General features: G+C 46.3%; 1 protein-coding gene across 14 annotated transcripts in view; it reads right to left on the bottom strand.

The window, feature by feature from the left end:
* Positions 1-23,048, bottom strand: part of DOCK7 (dedicator of cytokinesis 7) — a 1,498,361-nt gene that overhangs the window by 874,243 nt on the left and 601,070 nt on the right. For all 14 annotated transcript variants that reach the window (XM_069642017.1, XM_069642019.1, XM_069642018.1 and 11 more), the window contains one exon: positions 11,922-12,084. In XM_069642017.1, coding sequence (XP_069498118.1) covers positions 11,922-12,084 — 163 coding nt within the window. The remainder of the gene's footprint in view (positions 1-11,921; positions 12,085-23,048) is intronic.

The following is a 23,048-nucleotide window of genomic DNA, read 5'->3' as shown; positions in this document are numbered from 1 at the left end:
TCACTCCCCAGGGACCTCCTACTCAGGTTATTCTCCTTCACCTCTCCACCCCCAGGGTCGGCTTCCACAAGCAACAGCCATCCTTGGACACCTGAGCAAGGGATCCAAAAGGGAGAAAGTGTGAGGATGCCTTCAGGTTTCTCACAACATACTTAAGCCCAGCACAGACAGCCATTACCTCATGTTCAGCAATCAAGGCACTATATAAGATCCCCTCAAGGACATCACAAAGGAAAATGCTTCCTGATAAATAGCCAAACCAGGAGTGCCCCATACTCTCAGCCAATAACAAACAGGCCTCAGTGCTACTTTGTCTCCAATGAAGCCCATATTGCACTTCTTCCGCACTACTGCTGTTGGAGTGCTTTGAGGGAGGAGCAGGACACTCTTAAGAAATATACTCGCCACCACTGTTAAGGGGGCAGTATTCACATAACCCCAAACCTCAGACCCAGAAATGGCAGGTGCCTTTGCTTGAGCGCGGTACACTGCAAGAGCTGGTTTAACTGCTCCTCCCCCGCATCTAAAATAATAGCTTTTCAAAGCCTCACTCATTTTCTCCAACGTGGTATTAGCCTTCAATAGTTGTGCAAACCAACTACCACCAGATGAAAAGCGTGTGCCCAAATAATCGTACCACTGTACCTGTTCCAATAAAATACCTCCCACCAATGCATTCAGGCTTCTGCCTCTGTGGTTCCTTGGGCTGAAGATCATTGACTTGGCCTCGCTGGGATTGATCTCCAGCCCAAGCTCACCACATTTGTTCTCAAAGCGGTTCAATGCCTGTTGAAACCCCATCGGAGAAGTGGAGAACAACACAGCGTTGTCTTTGAAAAAGAGGGTGGGGATCTTATCACTTCCAAGCCTTGGTTGATCTGAGTTGATTGCCAGGAGTCCATCAATGACTGAATCTATATAGATGCAAAACAGAAGGGGGGACACGACACATCCTTGGCGCACCCCCTATCAACTCCCAAGATTTGGTCACATTCCCCTCCAAACTCCATCGGATAACTGCAGTGTTGTTAGAATACAAATGCTGAATTGGAGTTGAGAGGTTTTCTGGAATGTTTTTGCCCCAAGTGCCTCCCACAGCAGCTCTCTAGGGATGCTGTCAAAGGCAGTCTTCAGGTCCACAAACACTGGATACAACCTGGTCTTAGTTAACAAATGCTTCTGGATGATTAGGTAGAACCTAACGCTCTGGTCCACCGTGCTTATACCCACCGGAAAACCCGCTTGTAGGTGATTCAGTGGCGAAGCACCATCGACCCAGGCTTGCAAATGCTTCAAAATGGGTTTGGCAAATATTTTGCCAGCCGTGTCAAAGGAGAGCGATAGGGCGGTAGTTTAACGGTAAAGCCCTATGCCCCTTCTTGAAGAACAGAAAAATCACAGTGCTGTTCCAAGTGTCAACAAGTAAATCTATGGGGATTGTGAGGGCATTATGAAGTAGATACAGACAACAGGTTCAAGACTGGTTCTCAATAGTTTTATTAGTTTAGAAATCCAAATGGAGTAAGGCCTAACTTGCCCTTTGCTAAGGTGGGATTTCTCTACCTAAAGAAAACTAAGGATAGTCTGTGTCAGGAAGTTCAAGTCAAATGACTATGTCCAAAACCTATATTTGCCCTCACAACTAACTGCACACAATCTGTAGGATGTCGGCATCAAAACAGTTCACAAGATAACGGGGTTCTCTTCCCCAAGATTTCAAATCTTCCAGCTTTTCAAAACAACACAATTCCTTCGGACACTTCCCAGCTCTTTCAACATCAGTACGTTTCACTGGTTCACATAAATAGTTCTGTCTCTTGACTGCAAAATCACATAAGAGGATGTTGCAAAACACAAGCTTCTTTATGGATACTTTCAATGGCTTTTCCATAAAAGGGGGGTGCACTCGGTCTAGGGGCAATTGTCAGACCACACGGCCCACCCATTACAGGCCACGCAACCGATAGCCCTTCTTGACTGGTTTCCATCAACACTTGTAAAATGCCTTGCTTTAGTAGTGAAGCTTGTTTCTTTCATCAGTATCGCACTCTTCTAACACTTCACTGTGGCTTGGTTGGCCACCACACACTTTTCTGTATTCTTCTGGCTCTTGCCAATGTAGGTTTCCTCTTAACCTGCAGTTCCTTGAACTCCTTTAGCTTAATCAATTCTTGGTTTCCCAACTCATACCCTTATTGGTATTGTCTTGGCTTTGCCGACATTTATGTCTCATCAATGAATTCCGTTGCATCTGCTGCATGCACCACTTTTCTTTCACACCACTTACGAGTGCTCAAAACATGCCTTTTCTCTGTGCGCGAATCAGAAGTGCTTATAATGTCCTTCAATTCGTTTGGTATTCAAAATACTTGTTTCAGGTTCGCAGAATACTCTGGGTTTACCTGCTTCCACTCATCGGTTACACACAGCAGCTCCTTTCGGTTTCATTCTGTTTCTCGCTTCGCTCTTCCCTCATGGCAGCCACAGAGAGCACTGCTCACTCTCTGTGTCCGGCAGCAGCTTGAGTGCTTCGGCACTCCACATCTCCAGCTACGTGCATCCGACAAGAAGGGTGGCAGGACTTCCAGACCCTCTCATGGCAGGCTTCGGCCTCAGCATGTCAGCTCCTTTCTCTCCAGCCTGTTTCTTCTCTCGAGCTAGTGCCTTCTCTCTAGGCTGTTTCCTTTCTCCAGGCCGCTGTCTCTCCTTGTGCTGTGTGGCAAGGATTTGTATACCCCTTGGGATTGTTAAATGACTGCAGGGGTGGGTCATTAAGTTCAATTGCCCGACTATGGCGAAACCCATTTGCTGGACATGCCTGGCTGTTCCACCAGCACACCCCCATAGCCCTCTGATTCGTCTCAGTGCTAGAGTGGTGTTTGGGGCTGTCTGCATTAATAAAGGAAGTGTGTATAACTCTGTATTGTCTCCTCCTCGTCTTGGTATTTGATTGATGTGTGTCTGAATTAACAATATAAGGCTGAAATGTGTTTATCTCACCCAAATGAGGATGTGTCCTCGGAGTTGGTCTCTTCCTCATCCCAGTGTTAAGGTGATGTTTCTGGGGGTATTTCGGAAGGAAGAAAAGGAAAAGGATGACAGCCTACAAAGGCTTGAGGGATTGTGGTTCATTCTGAAAAGTGAATGGGGATACCATGTCTCAGCTAAGGTTGTCCTCTCCCCACTCCCAAAGTTCCCTCCACCTAGGTGATCCTCCCTCGCATATCCACCCCCAGGGTCAGGATCCAAAAGCAATGGCCTTTCCCTGGCCACCTGAGAGGAGGCTCCAGGGGGAAAAGAAGTGAGAACGCCCTCATGTTCCTCACAGGACTATAATGCTACATGGTGAGGAACTGATATCATGTGCAGCTTCTGATTATCTGGCCACACGATGTTCAAGTAAAAACAACTGCAGTGCACATCTAAGGAAATAGGCAACAACAATCATCCAGGTAAATGGGAGCATTAAATGTTTGGCAGAAAGGCTTGGTTGCAAACCCATTGACCATATGTTGATGACTTATACAAAACGGTTGCCATTGCTAGAGATGGAGCAGTTGTTTGGGGATATGGTACATTCTGGAGTCTGTAACAGGCATAAAGCACATTTTAAGCAGATTACCAAATGTCCCTACCTCTACCTTTACTTTCAATTGTCAACTAGAGCTAAGGATACCTATCTCATTGATATTTTGGAAATGCAAACTTTGTTGATGTGGGTAGCGATTTGCCGGAATGAGAAAGCCAGCTTAAAGCCAACAACTTTAAGGGGCCTTCATTGGTTTATATCTCAACTCTTGAAATTTTGGTGTACAAGAGTTGGTTTTATGAGCAGGAGTCAATTGCTATGAATGCAAAAGATATAATTTAAAAAGTTTTTTTCAGTCAAGCTCAGGCCAAGAGAGAAGAAATTAAGCTCGGGAAAATTACAGTGCAATTTATTTTTTACCCTAGGCCCTGTGATGGGTCCTGAGTAAGAGTCTGACAAAGAGGCATATGTTGATTGCTATAAGCCTTTATTTGAGAAAAAGGGGTTGGAGGAAAACCTACCTTTCACTATAGCTGTGAGGGGTTTCCCTGGCCCGACCAAAATGATTAGTGTCCAAGTCAGGATGTCCAAAAGTAAATGTCCTCTGTCCTGTGTCCAAAACCTAAGCTGACCCTCACATTATAAACTAATCAAAGTGAAAGTGTAAATGTTCTTTTGGCTGCATCCTTGCAGCTGTACTTTGCATGCTCAACTTAAAGTCCCAAAATGGTGAAAAAGGAAACAAATATTGAATGTTTCACAAGGATATGAATGGGGTTCCCTTACCCTAGAATTCCACAGTTCATTTATAACACACAGTATCAAGATATCAACAGGTCTTCATTACCTTCTTCTGGTTTTACAATGTTGCCACAAAATAAAGAAATATCTTTTCCTTGTGTTCACAATGTTAGCAGCGTCAAGATATAGGGCCTCATTGCGAGTCCGGCGGTAACCATGGCGGTAAAACCGCCTGGTTACCGCCGGACTCGTATTACCATTCCGCCTCCGTGATTCCCGGAATTACCAGGGCATTACAACCCCGGTTTTCCGGGAATCACGGAGGCGGAATGGTGTTAATCCCCATTCCCATCGAGTCCTATGGGACTCGATGGGAATGGGGATCATGGAAACACCGGCAGCATCTCGTAATGCTGCCGGTGTTTTCTCGGCTGCCTGCAGGCGGGCGGTGTTAAACCCGCCAGGTCAGACCTGGCGGGAACATCACCTCCCGCCTGCAGGAGTCGGGATCAGGCGTTCCGGAAACAATGGTGGCGGCGGGTTTACCGCCACCGTTATTTCCGGACCGCCTGAGTTATAATGAGGCCCATAGTGTCTCCTCTCTTGACAACCACAGATTTCAATGCATCAGTTTATATGGCTCGCAACAGCAAGAGATTGCCCCTTCTCTCTCATAGAACAGAACTTCCTCTCACTTGTTTGAAAACTTCACAGGGTAAAGTGATTGCTCCTCCTCTCTTGACAGACGGAGCTGTAATGTTTTTCAAAACAGTCTTCCTAGCGTACTCTCCTGCCAGATTTTATTTAAGTATCTCTGTTCACAATTCTCCAAAACACCACACCTGGTATACTCTCCTGCCAGGATTCATTCAAGCATTTTAGTTCATAGTTCTCAAAATAATGTACCTGGTATATTCTTCTTCCAGGTATTACTAAAGCTAACTTGTATTATACTTTGCAACAGTCTTATATTCTCTTCACAAGCCTGGTATACTCTCCTGCCAGGACTTTGCCAAACTTCATTAGTTTTCCCTTCCACCAATATTGCTTTTGTGCCGCTTTCCAGTTGACTGTTGTCAATGCTTGTTCTTATTCCCTAATTCCCTTTCTCGGGATTCCGTGGTTTTCCCAATTTCTTGCTTGCGATACAATTATTGCTTGCTTAAATGTTCCAGCTCCCTTGTTTGGTAGTTTGAACAGAGCCCACCCTTCGTAGCGCCCCGGTGTCCCTCTTTCCTTGCCTGGCTCATCAATAGTTTTCTGGCTGCTTTGGCATCCTCCACGGGTGGGGTTCACTGAAGTGGTCTTCCTTCTCTTTGCAGCAGTATCTCCTGCACTCTTTGGTCTTCTCACCGCTTTGGCGTTCACATCAGAGCTTCCACTGCTCTGTGTGTTGTGACACCGGTCCTCCGGGTCTCGAGTCGCTCTGGTCTACGTCTTCCCGACGGTTCTGTTCTGCTGCATGACATGACCCGCTGCTTCCTGAACCGCATCGGGAAAGGAGATTCTTCATCTTTCAGTCTTGCTGTAGCTTTTAAACTTCCCAGTAGGGGTCACCTGATCAGAATGACTAGACCACATCACATGTTTCTTGTTGTTAATCTGCATTGCTCTTGTCCTCTTCTTTGTACCAGTGGATTAATGGGAATCAAGATGTATTTGCACATGGCTTTCAATATCTTCCATTTTCTTTTTTTTAAATTTAATGTGTTACAATTCAAAGAACTTTTCACATCATACAAAATTAAATATCAACATATACATCATTATTAAAACTTTTTACCAACTAATCATTTTTTTCTTCTATTTATAACTAAAATTAAGAAACATTACAGCATTACATCATAACATACATACATTTACAATTTAAACAAAAATTATTGCACTTTCAGTCTTCCCCTTTATCTATTAAAAATAACTTATGTACATCTAATCCTTCAGCTTTTCCCTCACCTTTAACCACACGTGATGTAAAGCTATGTGGACAGATTTTTCTTCAGAGTTCACACCAAACCAACAGAATTTTCCGTTCTTTATGTTATCTAAGTTGTTCATATACTTTCCCAAATTAGTCAGATAGAGGTGACCATTTACTAAACACTGTGTGAGGATGTGCTGAGAGGTTTCTATAGCACTCTTCAATTTGCACATACAGCAGTTTCTTTCAATATAAGGAATGCCCAAACCCGGACCCATGTTACTAAGGATCGAAAGTTTGTTTACCCTTAGCAATAATATAAATCTCCATAGTGCAGGACTACAACACAGTTTCACATAATGTTGGGAGGTTTTGAACTTGTGAGTTAAATTAATAGTTTTGCTCCCTTGTTTTAACCGAGAGAGATGATCAAAGTTTGCCGCCCAATTCCATAGCTCCAGTTTTTTCGTAAAGAGTTTCTCCTGGATTTAATAGTCCTCCTCCAAATTTGGAGTCCAATCTCTCTCTTTAAAGGAGCCATGCACTAGTATTGCATACAGATCCCCACTTTCTCTGGATGCTAGTGATCCCATCAATTTCAAAACTGGGCATATGTGGTTGGTCCTAGATGTTATATATAGAAGACCTCTTGCTTTTATAGCCATGGCTGGGAGGGATATCAGGCCAAGTTCCAATCTGATTAACTCAATAAGGACACAGGTTGGAAGCCGCAACATTATTTTCCAAAATGTCCCTTCTATCACCCTCAGCCATCCCAGATATTGCATACAAAGAGCCTCTAAACCATACAATATAGCAGCACATTAACATTGCCTATATAGCAATGATGACCCACAGTAGCTATATCCTGCCCATTCCTTTACATGTTTCGCAATCATGGCTGTGAGCGCAATTGATTTCCTTTTTTTTTTTATCAGCTGCAATAGCAGTGTAAACCTCTTTCGTGTCTATTTCTAAGCCAAGATATTTATATTGGCAGTACCCATTACCTCAATGTTAGGTGTTTTTACACTTTTATATGCAAAATGCATTATCTTTGTTTTTTCTAAGTTAAGGTTTAAGACATTTTGTAGAACATATCGCAACAGAGGCGGTAATGAGTTTTAGTCCTCTATATGTTTGGTCACATATTATCACGTCATCTGTATGCATAATACAAGTTAACTTTTCATTGCCCAGTCTTGGGGGGCAGTTGACCTCTTTTTCCAAGAACCCAAGAAGATCTGCTAGGTAAGTATTGAATAGCATGGGCACCAAGGTACACCCCTGCTTCACCCCCATGTTTGTGGAAATTACAGTGTATAGGCGCCCCTTCCATCCAACCTAACCTGTATTGTGGTACCCTCATGGAGGTGTCCAATCACTCGCACTAGGTTCTCCGGGCAGTGTGTCATTTCAAGCTTGTTCCACGGACAGTCACGATCCACTGTGTCAAATGCTGCCTTGAAATCCACCAGTGCCACATATAGCCTCGGACTCTCTTTTACGTTGGTCTTCCTTATTTATTTGTCTAAAACACAAAGGCAGTGGATAGTGCTTGAGCCGGCCTTTAAGATCTTCCTTTTATTTATCCACTGTCATTTTTCTCAGGATTAGGAAGGCAAAATGTTTCCCCAGAGGTGTCCAAAAGTGCCAATAGCCTATAGTTGGCTGGGTCGTTTCTCTTCCCTTTCTTATAAACTGGGACCACCAATGAGGTTTTCCAGGACAATAGGATCTTTCCTTCAGCACATACCTTAGCATAAAAAGTGGATAATAGTTTAGACCATCGCACCAGATTTTCAGGATTACATTTGCTAAACCATGGAGTCCAGGTGCTCTGGAGTCTTTTAATTTGAGTATTAGACTATATATATCTTCTGCATCATAGTCCAACTCAATCCGTTTTTTATTGCTCACTTTACCAATATTGACTTCTATAGCCACCTTATCTTCCTGCCTCAAGGTGGTTTGCATATATTTATCCCAGGAGAAAGCATTAATTGGACATGTAACTTATTCTGCATTATTTGTATATTCTGTGTTAGTTTCTGCCACATTGTTCTTGAATCTTTAGAGGAGACCACAGACATGAAATGCTGCCACTGGGCATTTTACTTAGAGGTTCGCCACCACTTAACCCAATGTTTATATCTGTTCCTTATTTCTTTTTCCTGTACTACTTTCAACCTGGAACCCCCTACCTCTTTTCTTACTCTGCAGAGGTTAATATGCATATCTCTCTTGGCGTCCCTAATCGCTCTATCATATGCCCATGGGCGTTCCTAGTGCTGTGTATATAGCTATCTTTAACTGCCCCAAACATACTCATTACTTTTTTTAACCAAGCCGCCATGTCATCTGCATTCATCACATCAAACCTACTCAGGTCCTCAATATCCACACACTTTGGATATCTACCCACTGCTTCAACACTTTTAATATTCCCCAGGAGCCGATTGCGTTTGCTATTTACCAGCACATCACCAACATGGTCATAACTGTAAGTATCCCCATGCATTGAGTGAAATATCTTTTATTTCACAGTATGCCATACAGGTTTGAGATGGACATAGAGCATTATTATCAGTATCTTCAGTGGCAGAGTTTATTATGTGTTTTCCATGGTAAACCGCCTCCACTCTCCCGAGGTTGGCCTCTCCCCATGCGGTTCTCCCACAGATAGCCACCGCCAGGTTTGGAGTCAAGTAGCTTCTGCCTTTCCGTGGCCACATGGGGGAAGACTTTCCCCGGGGAGCCTGTGACAGCTTTGTCAGATTCATCACAGTGGTCATGATCGCCTCCCAATTTATTTGCAGAAGACAAATAACATAAGGCATTGTGATGAATCCCAGGATGTTGTCACTGCTTCCACTGGAGAAACCCCTTCCCATGAGGCCAGGGAGGTGAGGCTGCTGATAGACGGCCTGGGGGTGGTACTCAAGGGGTGAATCTCATGGGAGGGGAAACCCCATAGGACCAGTGACGACTATGATGGGAGAATGTGGTCTCCACCTAACATATATACCTCTCCTTCACCCCCATTCTCTCCAACCCTACCCTCCTATCCCATATACCTATATAATATGCAGGATGTATAAAGGACAGACAAGGAAGAATAGGGATGGCTATCATGACGACTCAAGGCAAGAAACTGTGACAAGGAAATGGTGTGGATCCGCAGGAATCAATCAGAGGAACCTGCATGAACGGTCTAGTTTCTAGCTACAGATTGTACTGGAAACTGACATAAAAACTGAAAACGGACTCAACCGACAGGCAGATCCTCCCTGGAGGAAGCAAGAGTGCGGCAGACGCTCACTGCGGAGACCCAAAGGGAACGACCGGATCGCAAGAGGCAATGTGTCCCAGGGACACAAGAAGAGATGAGACCTGAAAGGTTAGTTAGCCAGCATCTCAGCACTACAGACCACCCAGTCTCACAGAGAGAGAACCGCCGAACAGGGTCAGGGTCAACAGAGCTGCTGCCAAGGAGAGACCAGCAGGAAAGCAACACAGGGAAGACTGCGACCGACCGGAAGGCTGCAGCCAAGACCCTGAAGGTATTTGGGTGGATGGGCCTATGGTTGGGGTCCCCAGAGGGCACAATGAGCCCTAAAGACAACAGTGCATGGAAATTGGGAGAAAGAGGATAACCCCTATGGGACATTAACAAGAATATCATTAAGACACTATAAGGAAGAGAGTAGTGTCTGGGACCCTTACAGGAGAAGGACAAATATCAGAAGAGGGTGTGAAGAAAGCTGTGAAACTGATTCCTGTAAACAGAGTACTTGGCATGAGAGTAAACAAAGTCTGCATATGAAAATAAGACTTTAAGAGAACTGTGAAAGCAATACATATAAATGCAGAACTTGGCAAGTGAGTAAACCAAGTCTGTGTTTGAGAATAAGTGCCTGCTAGAAGGGAATCAGGTCTGCCAACCAGGGTCAGGGACCCACCACAGTTTGGAGAAGCATCCAGACCACTCTTCTTCATTGCAGTGCCTGGTAGAAGGGAACCAGGTCTGCCAAGCAAGGACAGGGACCCACCACAGTTTGGAGAAGCATCCAAACCACTCTTCTTCGTTGCAGCACCTGGTAGAAGGGAACCAGGTCTGCCAAACAGGGTCAGGGACCCACCATGGGTTGGAAGAGCATCCAAACCAGTCTTCTTCGTCAGAGTACCTGGTAGCAAAAGGAACCAGGTTTGTCACCCGGGAACTCGGACCTGCAGAGACAGAAGAAAAGCCAGAGAAAGGAAAGTTGGGGAAGGGAGGCACTCCCCCACCAAATGTTTAACTGTACCAGAAGCTTGAGGAAGGATGGGGAAGGGAGACATTTCCCCACCAGTGGAGATTGAACTTTGAAAACTTTCAAACCAAGAACTGCCTTTTGTCTCAGGCAAAGGGAGACATTCTCTATGGAGCAGGAAGATATCTTTTCTTTATTTAGTTTAGCACAAGGATTCTGACATAGGACCTTTGCTTTGGACATCCGGCAACATTATTATTTTGGTTGAGGCCGGGAAAGCTGTCTTAGAGTTAGGGCAAGATATGGGTTTCTTTTCGTTTTCCATTTGAATAAAAGTCTCTATCAACCACCTTGACCCCTCCGTGTCAGAGTCTTAATTCTGCACAGTTACAACATCCACAATTAATATTCAGAATCCAGACTTCACCTAGGTTTTCTAAAACTGTCATCTGCCATGTCCCTTATATCATTAGATGAAATAATGTCTATTAACTGCCTGTCTGATGAACACATTGCCCAGAACTCCTTTCCACTTTGTGCTATTTTGCGCATATTATTTATCACCTATCTTTAAAAAAAAAAGATCAGCCACTGTAATATAGCAACATAGGTGATGGTATCTTTATAGAACACTTCTAGTTATCCTGCTGCAGATTGCTATTTATTTTTAGCATTGGCTTTGGGGGAAGGACTTCTGGATTGGAACATTTTTATGGTTGATTTGCATTTCATTTAGCTTTGTGGGGGTTACTATAACTAAAGTACATATTTACATGTTGACCTTTAGTTTGCTACCCTTTCTTCAGTGCAGTGAAAATAGGGATTTATGGAAGGATAGTCTCGGGAGGATAGCTCAGGGGCAACGTGCTCGACATGGAAACAAAACGACGCGGAGCAACACAGGTTCGAACCCCGGGTCCGCGCTTAGAACCCTCTGGGCATTAAGCATGTTATAAATAACCAATTACAAATGCAATATTTTATTTGCTTGTTTATAATTATTTTATTCATTGTGACCGAAATATATTTTATTGATTTACTGTGTTATTTACTTTGATAGTTGTATTAATATTTTCCGAATAAAGGTATTTGAATCAATGTTTAATAGGAAACACAGCATCTCTTTGGCTTAAATCAAAAGCAGGAGTGGAGATGTTGCAATTGAGGTGGATGCAGTCATACAGAGATATGTTTGGGCCGGAACAGAAAATGTTGTTGACGCTTCAATTATCTCCGAAATGACAATGTCACCCGAAAGAAGATTAAATCAATACTAATTATCTGTCAACCGACTCAGTATACTAACAATGCCACAAGCTGGCATTAAAATAACCAATACAATTGAAATGGAGAGGATAAGGTTTCTGCAAGAGATTGGCAAAACATGGAGTTGCAATATGAAGTTACTAAATGTCATCATCAGAGTTTATAATTCTGGCATGTCAATAAAAAGATTGAAATGGTAATGGTAGAACTATACCTGTACGTTGTATTCGGAACATATACATCTCTTGCAGGAAACTCCAAAATCTCTCTCGTAGGCCTTACTCTGGTATCAGGATACACCTTAACTTGAAGTAGCTCTGGAGTTAAGCAGTAATTGGGATTCTCAGGGCACGGTGAAATATCAATCTTTAATTGGGCTAAAAAAAGGAAACAAATGATCAAAGTTTACATTGTTTAGAGAAAATAACATGCATACTCACAATAGTTATATTCCCAATGCTAGAAATTCAAACCATAGATGGGAATACAACATGCAGCTCTATATTACACTCCAGACAATGCAATGCTATATAAGCATCCAACATATATGCCTTAAAATGCTATTGTGATTTTGTTCCAGACTTTCACCTTCCTCCTCCCTCTCTCTTCCCCATCTGCAAACATTCTGTGCGATTACTCTTCTACTCTTACAGAACAGTAGAAAAGAGAATATATTTCTGAAGTAGTTCATAGAAACTGCAGAAAGTTATGTAGCATATAGTTTTAGCGAAGACATGTATATTCCTGGGAAACACTCAAACAAGCATAACATCGAAATTATAAAGGAGAATTAGGTTTTGATAGACTTTACTTACATAAATAACCATTTAGAAGAATATGAAAAGTTGAAAATACCACAAAGGGAGAAGGACAAGGACAAAGATGCATATATTGATATATTGTGGCGGTTTCATTTTCTTTTTAGAACCAAATGTTGAAGTCTCCTAGTATGACTTGGTTGTCGTGGTAGGATGGTAAAATGGCGATGGAGGCTGCTATCGTCATCACAAAGTTTGGGTTGGAGGATGGTGGTCTGTGAATCAGGAGGAACACTATGATGGTTTGATCGTTGAGTTTGATCTTGATGAGGAGCGATTCAAAGTCTTTGACATCAGATGAGGTGGGTGGTGCAGCTCAGATGTGCTCTTTCTCTATCGTTTGGATTCTGACTCCTCTTTGGTTTTCTCTGTTTGCATGTATTAATTTGAAATTGTCCGGAATGGCTTCATTCGTGATCGCTTTGTAGTTGTCCGATAACCAGGTTTCTGTAAGAAAGAGCATGCCTGTGCCTCCTTCGCTTAATAGGTCATGGATTTCTGTTGAGGATTTTGCCATGGATCTAACCTTGAGCAGGCTGCAGGGTAGTTTGTTCAATTTCCCTTGTGGGTTGTTGGTTGTTCTTTTGTCAATTTGGCTCAGTGTGTTCTCAGTTGGGTTTTTGTTGCTATTGGTTCTCTCCTGGTTGTGCCTGTTGGGAGTTGTTCTTGGGTGGTCCATCTATTCGTCAAGTATTCTGATTAGATTGCAGGGTTGTTTGGTTTTGGTTTGTTCCAGTTAGTGAGTTGCGTTGGTGCCCGTCCTTTGATCCAGTCTTTGGTGATGTAGGGTATGTTGAAGGTAATGGATTCAAGTTTGTCCCTGATTCTTGTTAGAGTGTTGTCCATGGTGTTCTCCAGGTTGGGGTGGTTCATTATTTGTTGTGTTGTGTTGGGGTGTCCCGATGGGGTCTGTATTTGTTTCACTTCTTGCCTGTAGGTTTGTTGCTGGTAGTCCGTCTTCACTTACAAAGCAGTCAAATTTGGAGCGGTAGCGAGCAATGTGGTCTGTCTTTGCTCTGTTTTTTCTATGTGCGCTCGGTCCATTTGCCATTTTCTTAAGCAGGTTTTTCAAAGTTGTGTAAATGTGCGGATCGGTACCTTCCTGTTCAGATGAGGTTCCTTCTTATTTCTGCAAAACAATGTATACAATATTGCTGGGAAGCGATTTGTCCCTGGTGCTTTGCTTAATGGGAGTTTCTTTTTGCCTCCCTTGATCGCTTTCCATGCATCAATAAGTGAGGTATGTTCAAAATGTTGTTTGAAACCCTTCGATGGAACTGTTAGTTCCTGAAAAGTGGTCTTACTGTGGTCCTCTTTAGGTGACCACGCTGAATAAATATCACCTGTTAATATGATTTCGCCCTCCACGCAAAACTGATCTCAGGAACCCGTCTTCTCCTGTATTAGGGAAATATACTGTTGCTATTGTAAATTTATGGCAGCCTATTTGTATCTTGACAAAAAGATATCGCCTGCCCTAAGAACCCGTCAATTTTTAATTCGGATTATTCTTAAGAGCTATGAGAACTACTCCAGTTTTATCATCCGCATTTGCCTGAAACAAGTGAGGGTAGGATCTAGGGGCATGGCCAACCGCCATGTAGAGCGGACGCACTCTTGGCTAGCTCTGCTAGATGTGACCACAGATATGCTGCAAAATATACTTTTTTGATTGCCTGTACCCTAATGGGCTGCTGCATCCGATGGTGCTGCTGACCTGTGACTTTAGCCCGAGTTGGGTGACCAATGGACCCTTTCTGGACCGAGTTCGCCGTGGATTGAGGTACCCGCGTAATGTGGAGAAAATGGCGGCCACCAAGTAAGCGGCCGATACTGCATTGAGCTCGCCTGCCTGCACCAGCGGGCTGGCAGCCAACAGACCAGAAGGACTGTAGGCGCGACAGCGGGGCTGTGAGACGATCCTCTGTGTGGACCGGAGCTAGAAGACCGCTTTGCAGGAGCCGTGAAAATCAAGGCGATCCGCGACGCCGGTAGATCCCAGCGGCCCGGCGGCTTGGCGGCCCCGGGTCCTCATACGCAGACCGCCCCCTGAGCAGCTGGTGGTCGAGTCGGGAGGCGGAGGAGTTGCGCCCGAGAGATGCAGGCTGAGACTGGATGTGTGCCCGCCCGGGAGCAGCATGACAGCGGAGTGAGGGAGCGGAGACCCACACGCCGCGCACCTGGTGGAGCCGGGTGGAGAACGAGCCCTGGAGTCGTACTTGGGGCCGCAGACGGGCGCAACCCACGCAAGGTGAGGAGCGGGCATGGGAAGCGAACCTACAGGGTAGGGCTGTACGCCCGAGCGCCGTGAGATGAGCTGCCTCTCCCCCGGCTGTCCCAGCACCCCCCCAGCTGAGGTGAGGGACGCCTCGACAACGGCTGGAGAAGGGCCCTTGGTGATGTACACATAACGTGGGCAGGAGCAGAAATCCAACTCCAGTAAAGCTCAACCCGACCTGCGACCCGGGGCGAGGGGTGAGCCCAGGTAAACGAGGCCACACGCCCGCAAGGATTAGGGGCTTCCTCGCACTCCGATGGGGGTGGTAGGCCATAAAGATAAAAGGAAGGACTGCACTGTGGCGGGACAGCCACACCTAGCGCACACCAAGAGAAGCCCGAACGTCCCCGCCCAGGCAGAGCCCAACGGCCTGAGCAGTCACCACAGGCCCACGAAACCGCCCCAACCCACCCCCGGTGCCCTGGACTCAGAGGGCCCCTTAACTATGCGCCAGCAACATCCATAAACCATCACACGGTCGCTGGGCCATGCACCGCCAGTAGGGCATATATAGCATCCTCCTAGAACTGAAGTGCCCCCCGCCACGTACTGGAATGTCCACAAGGAGGGCGAATGCCAAACAGAAGCAGACCACTATGGAGACCTACGCAGCTGGAGGATCCGCGAAGCCCGACACCTGCCCCAGGGGCACTGCAACAGCGCTCCCAGAGCCTCCAGCTAAGGAAACAGAACCAGGCAACTCACAGATCCTAGAAGCCATACAAGTGCTCCAAGCGAAGATGGAGAGCAAAATAGATGCAGTAGCCATAGACTTGGGCCTACTCCGACAGGACGTTCGCAACATCGCTGGTAGGACTGAAGTACTCGAAACTCAGGTTCGGGAAAGCACTGTGACTAAAACGCAACTCCTGAAGGATGTTGATGAGCTGGCGCAAAGGGTGAAACACCTTGAAGAAAGAGCAGAAGAAGCCGAAGGGCGAGCATGCCGGAACAACATTAGAATTCTAGGCCTGCCAGAGGGCAATGAGAGAACCGACCCTACACACTATGTAGAAAACCTCCTAATACAAGAAATTGGCGCGGAGAAACTCTCACAAGGCTTCACCATTGAATGAGCCCACCGATCCCTCACTAAGAAGCCCCCCCCCCGGGCGCCCCGCCCAGGCCGGTAATAGCAAAAGTGCTCAACTACAAAGACAGGGAGACTATTTTGGCCTTCTCAAGATCAGGAGGCCAGATTCAAAGAGATTCTGCTAAGATCGCTATCTACCCTGACTATACCTTCCAGTTCCAAATGAAGAGAGCCCAATTCATTTATTCAAAGATTGAAGAAAGCAGGCCTGTGCTACATGCTCCTATACCCTGCACGTTTGAAGGTGCTACACAACAACAAGGCACTCTTATTCGACACGCCGGCTGAGTCCAGGGACTGGATGGACAGGGAACAGATTCCGGATCTCGACAAAACTGAGCAAAAGCAGCGCTGAACCTCACCCAAAGCGACCACTCAATTGGCTAACATCTAGCGCTGAACACACAACAGGCAACACTACCACTCATGAGCAGCAAGAATGATCACCCTCAGGAGCAGTGCCGGGAAGGGACGGCTCCCATCGTTGAAGTAACATTTGATGCAGAACTCTTCCGCCACCAGTAGTTCTCTTTTCCCCATTTTTTGGGTTTGTTAAACCCGCCCGTAGGGCGCAATGAGATCACTTTTTGATCAAATGGAGCGGAAACGGGAAAGTCACAGTGGGGGAAGCCCCACTGGACAGTTTTGGTTACATGGGACTATACAGTTGAAGGAGGGAGGGAACACGGGAGTTGGGGTTAAAGTTGGGGATTTTTCTTTTTGGGGACAGACAAGACCTCTTAGAACATCAAAAATCACCAGGGCCAGAAGAGATGCCCCTGGAGGGGTCACCCTTACGTTCACTTGGACACTCAAAACACACTCCCCACTGGTGGCCAACTGGGTGGTGTTCCCACCCAGACCCCATGTGCCCACGTGGAGGCTAAGAAGTGAAGCATTGCTAGATGCAGCCTTTCGAGAACAGATCAGAAGCAGCACACTAGATTTCTGGCACGTAAACGAGAATAGCGTGCAGCACATAGGCACGGTATGGGAGGCGTACAAAGTAGTCATGAGGGGTCAAATTCTAGCAACCATAGGGGGAACCCGGAGATCCATATTAACCTCACTCGCAAACACAGAAAAGGAGTTGGCTGAAATGGAAGGGAGGGCCACCTTAGAGTCAGAACACATACGATGGCTGAACTTAGACAAACTTGCTTAACGTACTGGGACAAGCTGGGGAAGCTTAGCTACACGAAACGCATCAAGAGAACCCATGCCCTTGGAGATAAACCAGGGAAACTACTAGCATGGCTATATGAATGGGAAATCCCCAGGACCCCTATCTGCCACGTCCGCAGGCTGGTTGGCACTGTAGTGCACACGCAGCTAGGTATAAACCCGATGTTTGCCGGGTTTTACCAGGAACTGTACGCCAGCACCCCATCCCCGACGGCCACCGAAATGGATGACGTCCTTGATATTATTAAACTGTCCAAATTGGACGCACAACTGGCCGGGGCCCTGGATGAACCGATTACCCCGGAGGAGGTGATGGTCACTATTAGGTCCTTACCATCTGGGAAAGCCCCATGGACCGACGGGCTCCCGGGGGAGTTTTATAAAGTGTATGAGGACGTTCTGGCACCTCTGCTAGCTCGAGTGTTCAATGAAGCATATAATGTAGGCACCCTCCCAGACACCATGAATGAAGCCATTATCATCCCCCTTTTGAAACCAGGCAAGGACGAGAAGGAGTGTGGCTCATATAGGCCCTTGTTCATGTTGAACTCAGATAATAAGATTCTAACAGCATTACTGGCATGGAGACTACGAAGAGTAGTCCCCCCTTCTGATCCATCAGGACCAAACAGGTTACGTGCCTGGGCGATCCATCACGGAGAACCTATGCAGACTACATCATGTTATTTACAACACCAATAGCAGGCCCGAGAAATGTGCAGTGTCGTCTCTAGATGCCATTAAGGCTTTCGACTCGGTCAGGTGGGAATGGCTCTATGCGCCCATGATGAAAATAGGGATAGGCTCTGCCTTCCTAAAGTGGACCAAACTCATATACACAGACCCCACGGCAGAGTACGCACGAACAACACATTCTCCGACAAATGGCACCTCCACAGGGGCACACGGCAGGGCTGTCCACTCTCCCCCATGCTGTACATCTTGGCAGTCGAACCTGTAGCGGCAGACCTGCGCCAGGAGTATGGCGACGGGGGGCATAGTGATCAATGGGGTGACACACCTGGTGTCAATGTATGCCGATGACACACTTCTGCATCTAAGCAACCCGGACCACATACTACTGTATATCCTGGAGATGCCAGAGGGGTTTCACAGATACACAGGGATCCAAATTAACAATGAAAAATCATGCCTCTACCCCCTGGCCGCCCTAAGCAGGGACACCCCTGATAGACTCCCCCCAATGGCCTTCCAATAGATGACCACATCCTGTAAATATTTGGGGATCACTATTCACCAGGACCCCAATATGGAACATGCTTTAAACCCAGTCAGAGCCAAGGAAAACCTAGAAAAATCAATAACTTTCTGGGGGAAATTACCGCTTTCTGTGGCGGGTAGAGCTGGACTCTTGAAAATGGTGGCGCTCCCCCGATTCCTGCATCATGTAACCAATGTCCCCTTCAACATTCCCACATGTTTTTTTGCAGACTTAAACAAACTCTGCGGGAGATTCCTTTGGCAAGGAGCCAGACACAGAGTCATGCTAGAAGTGTTACAAAGGCCCTATGACAGGGGAGGACTAACAATACCCAACTTTGAACTGTACTACTTGGCAGCCCAATTAAAGCACATCATACAATGGATGGCCGATGAGACCACATTTGACGCCTGACTTCTGCAACCAGCCGTCTCCCAGATGCTGCTCAGAGACTTATTCTGAGTCCCAGCGGATGTGACCCGGAACTGCCCCTATCTGGTGAAGCTGGGAATACTGATCTGAAAACGGGCCTGCAAGGTTGTGAAGATGGAAGACCCATACTCCCCGCAGATCCCCATAGCAACCATCATGACGTGCAGGCAATGGGGTCAGAATGAGATACGACGAAGGTGGGAGCCCTGTGGAGTGGCCACCCTGTGGGACCTGGTGGATGACCAAGGGATCCTAACATTCGACAAACTACAGACAACCACGGGGCTGCCACCAGGACAGTTCCTGCTCCATGGAGCTGTGGTGCGTAGGCTCACAGACCGGTGGCCAGGCGAGGAGAGCTTAGAAACTGGGTGTGAGACCATCGAAAATATGCTGTCTGCAGCTGAAGGGGGACACGAAACCTCAAGGCTTTATGAAACACTACTAAATAGAACAACTAATATAGGTCTTAAGAGCAAAGTGAAATGGGAACCATGAGTTGGGCTTGGAATTCGAGGAAAAAGAATGGGAACACAGTGTTCACTACCACAAAAAGTTTCCCAGGAACGCCCGACTGCAACTCATACACTTCTATGTTCTCAATAGAGCGTACCTTACGCCAGAAGTGATCTCCAAATTCAAAGGGGTGAGACTCATCGAATGTCCCAAGTGCCGCGAACCCCACGCGGGAATGACGCACATGTTTTGGGGATGCCAGGTGATATAAACATTTTGGGCACAGATTGCTGCAAAAGTAGCTGAAGTAGACATTGAACTGGAAGTGCAAACACCTGCGGCATGCATTCTGGGCAGTTACAAAAGAGGCAAAAAGAACAAACCCCTTAACCAACTTAAAGACTTGATGTACATCCTGGCGAAGAGACTCACTGCATTGGGGTGGAAGAGTGCTAGAGGTCCAAGCATCGCAATGTGGTGGGAGGACCTTCGCAAATGGGTGACAGCAGAAACTGGGGCGTGGGAGAACGCGCTGCGAGAACAGAAACTAGACACCAGTTAGGACTTGCACTAATGGGTGGCGTTCACGGTACCGTTACTAAACCCCAGGGAGACAGAAAATATTTCTAACGTCGCGGGCAGCTCATGACGGCTGTTTGGTGTGAACAGAACTGACGCATAGACCGTGGTCTTGGGGGGGAGGGGTGGGCGGGGGGTGAGGGAAGTCACAAGTGCTATTTAGAAAATGCAATGATATTGTTGTTCTACAGTTCATGTTGAATAAAACCTAATAAATACATTAAAAAAAAAAGTGAGGGTAGGATCTCAAGTGGAATTTATTTTTATCTAGGTTACGAATGTGGATTTCTTGAATCGTCACTATGTCCGATCTCTCCCTTTTTAAAAAGTGTTCCACATTTGATCTTTAGGTAGGGGAATTCAAACCCATAATATTATATGTTAAGACCTTAAAAATGTGCCTCTGAGTTATTTTCCTGTGAATACCACGTCTGATCAATCTTATGATTGAACTTGCTTGATGTAAATACACTACATTGACAGCGTTCATGCAACCCTGAATGCCCTGTGTTTTGCTCAATGGTTTCCATCCCCCCTCCCGAAGAACCATCTCTTAGCTCCCCTTCCCCCAACTTTATATCCTCTACATCACTCCCTAACCCATCGACAACCCCAAACTCTTCCCCGGTCAAATCATAGTTCCTAGTGACCCCTGGAAGTACCCAAACGAACTGGTGGGGGTACTCCAAGACTACCCAAGAGATTTTCGAGGAACGTAATTAACCATAACATCGCCATTAGGGCCTCGTCCTGCTAAGATATCTACAAATACCCCCTCCTTCAATTTTCTTTGCCGCACAAAATGTACCATTATCTACCCTAGACCTTAAGACACTTGATCCCCTAAATGAAAACAGGGTCGCCCTATTAGCGGCTACACACGTCTGCTAAGCAGAGTCCATCTTTTTATCCCGAAGGCCTCCAAAGTGCTCAGGGCTCCTGTGGGGTGTCTTCCTCGCTTCCCTTTGGAGGGCATTTTCGGCAACTCCCACACTCTGGCTCTTAGCATTGTGGCCCCAGAATTGGAGGGGAAGACCCCTGGTGATTCCTCATTGATTTTTAAGATGCCCAGACCTTCAACGCACGTAGAAATTCGCTGCTGTCTGCCTTCCCATGTGAATAGAAGACCGAAAAGGAACATTCATTTATATCGGATTTGTTTTTGTGTTAAGGCTTTGACCAGCAGACCCACCGCCCTTCATTTCTGTATTGTGGATTGGGCCAGATCCTGAAATAGTTGCACTGCTGTTCTGTTGATTCTGGTTGGGCCCGATGTCCACTCTGATTTCAGGATGTCTTCCTTCTGCCTGTAAGATGTCATTCCAACCAGCCCGTTTTGTGGTCTAAATCCCAGTTCTGCTCGCTTGTGCCCTGCTGAAAGAAGTCTATCTATTTGAATAGCGTCTGGCGATGCCTCCCCCAATAAGTCCCAAAAAAATAACTGGATTGTCACTTTCAGATCTTTGTCCCCAACTTCCTCCGTCACATTTTTCAGATACATGTTGGAACGTCTCCATGTATTTTCGAGGTCTTCAATAGTTGTACCTCAAGGTTTTGGGAGAGTCTCGAAAGATGTTTTTAAGATTTCATAATTCTTCTTAAAATCGTCGCCGTTGTTTTGTATGGCCCTTTCATTTGCCTCTAGTCTTTCTTCCAATTTGGCGATCTCATCCTTCATTCCATGCATGGATTGTTTCAGTTCAGATTTCAGCATAGAACGTTTTTCCTGAAATGACTGATTTTATCCTGAAATTGCTTTAGACACTAGAGCAAATATTATTTCTTTACGGCCATTGGAATCTTTATTGCCCCTCTTTGTTCTTCCTCAGCCACCCCCTCCCCTTGCGAGTTACTTGCAGAGACTCCCTCCTGATGACCACAACGATGGAGACCCCCACTCGACAGATTGACGCTGCGGTTGGGGATCAGACTGAGGTATCTTTTCCCCTCTCGTTGGGCATCAAGGCAGACCACCCAATCAGTATTTAGAGGATTGCATCAGCAAGGTCTGCCTTGATGTCCAAGGGGAGGGGAAAAGATACTTCCATCTGATCCCTAACCGCAGCGTCAATCTGTTGCGCCAACTGGTTGCTTGGCAAAACCCGGAGTCTCACTGGGTATCAGTCTTCTTTGCACTGCCCCCGAGCCTACCACACACTTATGGGTTGTGCCTGTAACCTCTACAGCCCCCTGCCTCCTTGCACTTACCCAGAGCCGCGCTGCCCTAGCTCCACTCACTCAGAGCAATACTGCCCTGATTGCACTTCCCAGTTCTCTCTCCCTGGCACTTTCCCGTATCTCTCCCCCCTGCACTTTCACGCTGTCACACTTGCACAATCTGAATGACACATGGCCCACTAAGATTGTTTGTGTTGTCCTCCCTCTGTCCCTTCCCCCTTGTCTTGTCGCGCCTAGAAACACTTGTGTACAGGCACGTTATGAATTACATCATTTCATGTCATGTCTCCTTTGCAGCCGCGCAAATCTAATGGGGAGTGTGCCCCCAGCTGCCTCGCTTCTGTAGGTGGGTTCTTGAGGCCACCCTCGGAATCTCCCCTTCGTTCTTCCTCTCAGAGGCAGCAGCTGCTCATATGATGGATTCTGCTGTGTACTGGGTTCTCAAGCCCCTTTCTTCATCCCCCCAATATTCACAAGACTCCAACACCAGGAGCGGGGTTGTACCTCGAGGCTTCTTTATTTAACATCATCCTCTATGCCATAATGAGGGGGCAAGATCGTGCGCTGTCCTCTTCCTGGAGCCTATTAGGATTCCTTTTCTTGGCAGCCCCATGTCAACGCCCTGCACAAATGTATGCCACCAACCCGTGTGTCTCCAACAGCGGGCCTGATTATTGCAAATGTGGGCTCTGCCCGGAAACTTCCACTGTGTCCCTGGGTCCTTCAGGGAACAGCTGCCATCGGATTACCTTATTTATGGGTGCTGCCGCCTTCCAACAGGTTCTGCTCCCATTGCCTTCCCTGAAACATATGAGCACGTCAGAATTCACGACAGCAGGCCCTTACCTCATCACTGCCGATCCTCTACTCATGTCCTCGGTTAGGACGCCTGCACCTCGCAAGTAATTCGCTGAGGGTTCTCGGCCTGGGCTTCCAGCCTACTTTGGTGATGCGCATTGCCAACTCGGCCATCGGTATCTGAAATATATCATTTAAGTTTGTGATTCATTTGCCACTAAATTCACAATCACATCTGTTCAATCAGACGCGCAGGCTTGCGAATAACTCTCTGAGGCCTGCAATGTACAGATGTTTCCTGA

This window comes from Ambystoma mexicanum, chromosome 1q (assembly GCF_040938575.1).
Source record: "Ambystoma mexicanum isolate Mex_15411 chromosome 1q, UKY_AmexF1_1, whole genome shotgun sequence".
NCBI lineage: Eukaryota > Metazoa > Chordata > Amphibia > Caudata > Ambystomatidae > Ambystoma > Ambystoma mexicanum.
The sequence above is the reverse complement of the archived record's forward strand: the minus strand, read 5'-3'. Positions and strand labels throughout refer to the sequence as shown.